Raw genomic sequence first — 8,625 nt, forward strand, 5'->3', positions numbered from 1 at the left:
AACGTTTTCAGACCCCTCCTGGGTCCATCTTCAGGCAAAAAATCGTTTGAAGATTACCGAAGTACGAAAAATATTCGTTTAGAACGATTTTTTAAAACCGAAAAGATAGAACGGAATCACGTGATCTATATCTGTGAACGTCATATCTTCTACGTCATATCTACAGATATTTAANACAAAGATGTAAGAATTCTTAATGTTTATGTAATTTTATATGTTTTAAAATGTTTTTTATATGTTAAATTCGTATTTAAATTTATAATTAATATGTAAATATTCAATTCTTGTAAACATTATGGTGGTTAAACCAAATGAAAGGTTCAATATATTCTGTATTAGTTTAAAATTAATTTCAGTTTATTTTTATGTTAACGTTAAGTTTAATTAAAAGTTTTAACATGAAAATAGAGCATCATATTGAAAACAAAAACTGAATATACTGTTTAAGGAAGCAAAATATAAATTAATTTTAATTAGTAAAATTTTTGTATCTATTATTCTGAACATCTTCAATTGACAAATGAATTGAATGATGTGTAACAAAAGATTTAATTAAATATATTTTCGGCTTCCTTAGTTAAGCAGTTCATTTAATTTTGCTAAGTTTTAACAGAACTTATTATAAACTATGAACAAAGCTTAGAAGAATAATAATTCTTTAAAATTGAACAATATTTTAAAGTGAAGCAGCTGTTAAGGATGATGAAAAATAAGCGTTTTTATCACATGATTGAAATGAAAGCTCTGTTGTATTGAATTGGAATTAAAGATAGAGCTTTGTTTCTTCCTCTTTATTCATTAAATTTAATATCAATTAAATGTAATCATCACTTTCAGATGATGAAAATACTGGTACAATACTTAGATTAAATTCAGTTGTAGAAAATTGGTCATTTGGACAAGATTTTTATAAGATTAGTCTTTTGAGACTTGTTTGACTCATTAATACTTATCTAAAATATGTTGCATGGTGCTGATAACATAAAGAATAACAATACATGTCAAAATGCTCATTAATGCACATTGTCTAACCTTAATTTGAAGTTTGTAACATTGCATGACAGTTTGACAGTATGCATTAATGCCAATACTATGTTTGTGCACTAACAAGGAGAATATCGCTACATGCAAGTTCTGTAATACTTAGAGTAGTAACATTTATTTAGTAGTTAAACACATGCTATTTACCTACTTAAGAGGATATTTCTCTATGGTCGATATTTCTATTTTTTCATAAGAAAATAAAACATGGACTATTTGACAAGCAGAGTGAAGGTGTAGAGCTGATTAGCAGTGACGTCATTGTGTTGTAACACTATGAAATTACGGCTAATTAGCTTCACACCTTCATAAACTTGATTGTTTCTGTTTCTTTACGTTTCTTGGACCTGGAGTCAATTAATTAGTAAGTAATCATTAACATAACCCAAAGATAGCTTGATAATTTGGCTGATCATTCGGCATCAACAAAAGATAAAATAAGTGATTACAAAATAGAATATTAAAATGCATTTATTCAAACATGCATGTAATCTTTTACATTATTTCTCTTGTTCTATATTTAGAACAAAAAGTTTAATTTGTTCAGTTTAAATCATTGGCTATTTAATTGTATTTAATTCCTGGATTAATGATTCTTGTTTACTTCGGTAACATTACATCAAATCGGATGTGCCTTTTTAAATTTTTCTGTTATAGTTTAATCTAATTATAAGATTATACATAATGTTGTAAACTGCAATATTATTAATATAAAATTATAAATTTATTTTAGCCAGGAGATCTTTGGAAATTTCTTCAAGCTTTATATAACGTAGAAATCCCAGAACCTGGAATGAAACTTCATGTTGCTTATAATCAGGGTAAAAGTGTAAGTTACATAAAAATAAATGAAGTTTTTAAAAATAAATAATTATTGTATAAATTTTTAAAATAATTTTTTACATGATCAGAATATCTTAAAGTTTAATTGAATTTAAATATTCTGGAAATATAGTGATACCTTGGTTTACATGATATTGATTTATGTAATTTTTAGACTAATGAGATGAGATTGTACTTTTACTTGCAATTTTTTGTGATCTCTCTTGCATTCAGAGATTTGTTGTTTTGAAATTAAAATGATTTTTTCTATAAAAATACATTTTATTTTAAAATTTTTAGATTATGTGATGCTAAGTACCAAGGATTTCCATTTACTTGACTTAAGGGAGCATTATGTTTTTTTGAAGTTAATCATGTAGATTGAGACACCAATGTGTGTTAAAATGCAGAATTTTCATAATCTTGAATATATTATTCAAACATTATATCATCCTCAAGTTTATCATATAGGATTCTGAAATTTATTCCTGTAAACATTGATAAAAAACTGATGTTCTTATACCTATGTATCAAAGGTTCTTAATTCAACATTTTTAATATTTTTTTCTGTAAAAAAGTTTTACATAAAAAATAATTTAAATTTCGAATTTATCATTAATTAGTTAATATATTAGTTACAGCAAAGTTTGTTTCTTAGAGCCGCTGCAAACTACAGCTTTGTGAGAGCAAGACACTAGCAAACGTGTGCTAGCACACCCAATGATGTCAAAGCTCTTTCTATGCATCCTTTCTTTCCTCACTCCTTTCTATGCACCTGTGCAGTTATCTCTTTGCTAGTGCAGTGATATGAGTGTACACTCTTGACCGAATTCAACAGTGAGTATATGCTCATATCACTGCACTAGCAAAGGAATATTTGCATAGGTGCAAAAAAAGGAGTGGGGCCTTTAATGTCATTGGGTGTTCTAGCACATGTTTGCTAGTGTTTTGCTCTCGCAAAGGTGTAGTTTGTGATGGCTCTCAGGCCATACAGGCACTCTTGCTTAGCATTTTTCTGCTTAATGTTTTCCTAATAGAGTGTCTTTTGACTTTTAACATTCAAACTTCATAGAATGTGCTTTTCTCTCAGTAAAATTTTTTCTGATTATTATATAAGAAAAATTTATATTTATTCCAGAAAATTCAACATATCATCTTTAACAAAATAATATACGTGATATCTTAAGTTACATTTCAAATACAATTGGTTAGGACATTACATTCATGTTTAGAGATTTCTGACTGTCAAGAAATATAATATGCATCTCAAATACAAACACAAAGTTGTGATGCATCTTCCAGTTCCATTTATCATACCAAGAGTTCCTATAACAAAATCTAAATATGCTTTTGTAATATTATGAGGGGTAGTTTGAAAATTGGAGAAGGCATCTTTCTGAGGGCAAGCGTTGCATCATTAATACGTGATGTTGCAGTGAAGTTTGTTTAAGCTAATTTAATATAAGTATGATAAATTATTGGTTTTTACTTATAACTGAATTTGACATGTTTATTTGTTAAAAATATTGGTAACTTTAGTTAAATGCTTAAATTATATTTCTGAAATGTGGAAAATGAAACTGTTGTGCTAGTTTATGGTGTATGCCCATTTGTGATGATAAACTTTTGCAAGGTAGAAAAAATATGACATTCTAACAATTAGAGAGATTTCCTAATGAAAAATGTTAAAAACATCATCTGTGAAATTTACCAATCGTTCAGTTTCTCTGTTGGTTACTCACGTGAAAATGTCTAACTTTGGACGTAGAGGATTTTTGGAGGAGGGCACCCATTCATTTAGAACTTCAGCCTAGTTCTTATAAGTCATTGGTTCCTTTAAAAATTAATTCCAAACCAGTTTCAGGACTTTTTTTGATCAGCTTAATTCCTTGTTAATTTCACATACAATGAAGAGAAAAGTTTAAGACCATTCTCTCTCTCTCTTCCTCCCTCTCTTTCTATAAACTCTTAAAGATATTTTGTTTTAGATATGATATTTTAGCTTTGTTACTAGTGCAATATCAAGGTTTTTCTTTGTAATTATTGTGAATTACAAGTTCACTTTTATGCACATTATTATTCTGTAAAATATAAATGTTTTTACTTTGCCGTGCAGGATTATGATTTGTCTGTGGTTTGAATGTCTTTTGGTAATGTGTGTATGCAAATAGTTTAGAGTTATTGCAACTAGTTTTGATGTGTATATTTTGGGTATTTGTTATTTCTGTGTGAGATTTAATGAGGAAATAAGTTGTGGATGTGTTAATTAATTCTGTATTTATAATGCCAGTTGTAATTGTTTATTTTTATTGATATTGTACTAGGTACATTTTCATGAATGACTGTTGTATCAATGACTTTCTTATTTTCTGTGTAATGTAGTATATGTGTTTGTTGATACATCTGCAATGTATTGTTTGATATGTTCAAGTATTGTGTGTGCACTAGCATTATTGTGTAAAATTGTTCTTTTCTGATCAACGGCCTCCTTTCTGTAACAGTTAGATGTGGATATTTTTGTATGAATTTGTCATTTAGTGTCTGTTTGTTGCCATATTTGTTTGTTTGTTTTTTTTTGTGATAGTGTAGTAGATACACATTATGAATTTCTTCATGTTTTGAGTCCATTTCATTTGTTTGTATAGTTTTTGGCCTTGTTAGTTAGTGATTAGATTACCATGAAGCATTTTGACTGGGTTAATGTGTATTATGCATTGTTTGTGAGTATATGTGTTTGTAATGAAGTAGTTACACTTGGACCAGTTCTGCATTTGCAACAGGTAGCCAAAGGAGAACATACTGTACATATTTTCAAATGTGAGTCTCTGCCTAATTTGTGAACCCTTGTTAACCTGAGTGGTGTCTGAGTCAGTATTACACTGAGAATATGTTGCAACCATTATTTTTTTTTTATAAAGAAGAGGGTAAGCTTAAAGTTAACTGTTTATAATTCTGTGGCTCCTATTATGTCGAACAAATACTTGACCACAGCTCCCACTTTGGGGGATGCTGCTTATGGATCAATTCTTGCTTCATTTCTCATTATAGACTTTACTGGAATGGATGGCATTGGAAGCTTATGTCCTTCCATGCATTGCTCTATGGTTTATTGAAACTACTAAGCTCTCTCTCTCATCTCAAGAATGTGGTGAATACCAAGAGTGTTATTATTAGAAAAAAAACCAAAATTACTGATTTTTTTTTTACAAAGATATTGCTATATAATTAACTTCAATTAAAAAAATTGTTATAATTAGAATAAACTACTTAAGCATCTATTGCATCAGTATAATCAATTTAAATACATTTCAGGATTTTATTGCTAGTACTCCAGATCATCATAAATTATCAAGCATTCCTGAAGATGTAAGTGATTTCAAATTGTATCATAAAAAAACTGTTAAGAAAATATTACAGCAATTTCATACTAAATGGAATATCTTTATATTTATTATCTTACAGAGGAATTTAACAGAATATTTCAGTGCTATAAGTGTCAATAATATGATGACTATATTTGCTAGGTTAGTTATAATTTATATGTTGTTGTATTCAATTAATAAATGATAAAAATCACATATTTTAATCTGTTCTTAAACATTTTAAGCTTGGTTATTTACTTCTGATAATATATTATCTTAAAATAATTAAATATTTTAAAATTTTCAAATAGAATATTTAATTATTAGGTGAATCTAATATAATAAAATTTCTTAAATTCTGTTTTATAATAAAATGATGTCTTTGCTAATTAATTTTCATTCTCATTTATAACTATTTTTAATGTATACCCTTAAAATTCTATTTAAATATATATAAGATGATTAAAAAATATTGCATATCTGCAATCTGTTTTAGTGGAGTAGATTTTACACATATATTGAAAATAGTTGCAAATACATAGAGACTCATTGAAGCTATGAACACACATCTTTTATTGTTTTAAAAAATTCTTGAGTAGACAATACATACAAGATGTGTCTTTCCATTCAGTCCTTTCAAACACACTTGAGGAAATAACAATTTGACAGTGGAGTTAACATTTTATTTGAGGCTATTTGTTCGCTTCCAAATGTAAAACAGCTAAAAATATCCTTCTGTCAGTGGCACAATCATAAAAATTAAATAAACGAGTAGCCTCAAATAAAAGAATGGCACTTGAGGAAATTGTTATTTCCTCAAGTGTGTTTGAAAGGGCTGAATGAAAAGACACATCTTGTATGTATTGTTTACTCAAATTTTTTGAAAAAGTTTTTGTAAATTTAAATTCGTCCTGGCTAATTTTTATGAAAACTTTTATTGTGTTACACTATTTTCATTAAAAGTAATCATCACATATAAATGTTAACATTTTTTGATGTGTGTTAATAAAAGATAATTAATAAGCACTCCAATAAATGTTAAGAAATTTGAGAACTGATTAATAAATGTAAAAGATGTGATGGGAAAGGAAATAAAAATAGTAAGTATATGGAACAAACATTTCTGTAATTCCTTGATACTTCCTTGATCGATACTTACCATGAATTTGAAATTGAATTTCAAGAATTTTTTTATGGAGGGAAACACTTTTAAATGCAGTTGAGTCTATGTAGTCTGTGAATAGTGCAGGTTATATAAATTTTATAGTGTATGAAATACATCTCAGACCACAGGTTTACACTTTCTTCAAATACTCTAAAACCCTCCAATTAGCTAACAAACAACTCTAAGCCAAGATTTGTGAAATGACCTGTATAAATAATAATTATAAATGTATGTAATATAATAATTATGATAATAATTATTATATTACATACATTTAATAATTATATTGTATGTAATATAATAATAATAATAATAATTATGATAATAATTATTATATTACATAATAATTATTATAATAATTATGATAAAATTCATTTCTTTCATTTAATGTAATTGTATATGAATAAAAATACAATGAATGAATTTGTATTTGAAATGATAACTGAATTGTAATTTTACTTTATTTCTTCCATTTTATTCAGAAAATTTTAATAATGGAACATTTATGAGATTAATTATTCCTTATAATATTATAGTATGTTAAATGAACGAAGAATATTATTTACTTCCAAGAAACTAAGCCAATTATCTGCCTGTGTTCAAGCCGCTAATACATTAATATATCCAATGTGTTGGTAATTAATATCTTAAGTTAAATTATAATGTTTTAAAAATAAGAAAATACTTAAAATTTTGAATATCTTCTTTTTAGGCAGCACATATTTATTCCAGTTTTGCCTAAGCACTTGCTTGATTATGTGAGGTGAGTATTACTGTTTGTTCATGTTTTAAGTTAAAAGTAATTTAATTTAGTTTAAATTTTAATAAAACTTAAAATATATAATAGTGCTCCAATGCCTTTCCTGATTGGCATACCATCTTCAACGATGTCAGTAAGTAGTTCTTTTTAAAACAATATTTTTAAAACATTGAACATTTATTTAATTGTATTTTCAAATAGTTTTATTAATGAAAATATTCTTTGTGTTGTTTTTATTGAGATAAGAATTTTAGTTCCAAAGCAATTTTTTCGATAAGGAGTAATGTAAAGTGAATTAATCTGTTTCTAAATCCCAGAAATACTCATTTTAATTCTAAAAAAAAATAATTATTTAAGCTAAAATAACATGAATAAATGTCTTAATTAATGCATAAAACAATGGAAATTATGATGATAGATTAAAAACAATGAAAAAAGTAAATAGTACAATAAAATACAGTAGATGAACTGTGCCAAGCTGGGCTCATTCATTATGTGTCTCAAACTCATATGAATGGATTTAGTAAAGTAACGGAGTTTTGTTGTAAGTGGCCCAAATAGTAGCCAATAGTCTAAAATAAAAATTATCTTGATCTAGCAACATTTTCACATCATGCATACTCGTACATATATCATACACTATACAGTATGGCTGTCTTTGTTTGAGTTTGAATTCAAAGAAAAGTTTAACTTTTTGGTAAAATTTTCTCAAAGAAATTGTTTTATTTCTAAGTTGTTTGACTTCTGGGCATTTGAGTTCCAAGTACCACTGTATATTTATTAATTAATGAATAAATAATTATTAAAGCTAGCTAACTTCAGTAGTACCCTGTTAGCAGATGACTGCCTGATAAGGTGTACCTACTACTGTGAAGTATCCAGGTTTGAATCTTAAATCCTTACAATTTATCTAGAATAGTATGAGTCGGGAAATAGTTTTCCATCTCTCATTATGCTGTTTCATCACATTGCAGATTAAACTTGCCTAAATTTGACATAATTGTGGACAGCCATAAAGCATACACTGCAGTCAGCTCTCACATTAAGTTAATTAATTAATAGTTTCTTACATATAGTTAGTTGTAAGTGGGCCCATAATTTTAATACTAATTTTTTTTATTTCACATTTGGAATATTACGTATAATAATTTTTTAATATAAATTTTTCAAATATTTGATAGATTACTTGTAAATCAAACATGAGTGATATTACACCAGGGTAAAGTAAACAACAAACCTACCGGGGAGCCTGTTACCGGTATGCTTCTCGGAACTTGACTTTAATTTGAATTGCATTCGTTTAACAGTCATTAGTTACCTGAAGAAGAACTTCCAAGTTCGAAAACGTTCGTAACGCTCTGTTTTTTTCTGAGAAACACACCTGTAACAAGCTTGCCGGTACATTTGTTGTTTAGATTACTTGTATTTATGTAATTTTATAAAAATTTATGATAAATTTCATATATATATATATA

At 27.3% G+C, this 8,625-nt stretch overlaps 1 protein-coding gene across 1 annotated transcript in view; it reads left to right on the forward strand.

Moving 5' to 3' along the window:
- The first annotated feature begins 1,687 nt into the window (after positions 1-1,687).
- The window catches only part of LOC111641281 (DENN domain-containing protein 1B-like), a 12,833-nt gene continuing 5,895 nt past the window's right edge, over positions 1,688-8,625 (forward strand). Inside the window, exons 1-6 of the mRNA XM_023387434.1 lie at positions 1,688-1,870; positions 5,176-5,229; positions 5,326-5,387; positions 6,927-7,025; positions 7,103-7,153; positions 7,238-7,283. Coding sequence (XP_023243202.1) covers positions 1,835-1,870; positions 5,176-5,229; positions 5,326-5,387; positions 6,927-7,025; positions 7,103-7,153; positions 7,238-7,283 — 348 coding nt within the window. The 5' untranslated portion in view covers positions 1,688-1,834. The remainder of the gene's footprint in view (positions 1,871-5,175; positions 5,230-5,325; positions 5,388-6,926; positions 7,026-7,102; positions 7,154-7,237; positions 7,284-8,625) is intronic.

This window comes from Centruroides sculpturatus, unplaced genomic scaffold (assembly GCF_000671375.1).
Source record: "Centruroides sculpturatus isolate CEXI.00-Female unplaced genomic scaffold, Cexi_2.0 scaffold1520, whole genome shotgun sequence".
In the NCBI taxonomy this organism is placed as follows: Eukaryota; Metazoa; Arthropoda; class Arachnida; order Scorpiones; family Buthidae; genus Centruroides; species Centruroides sculpturatus.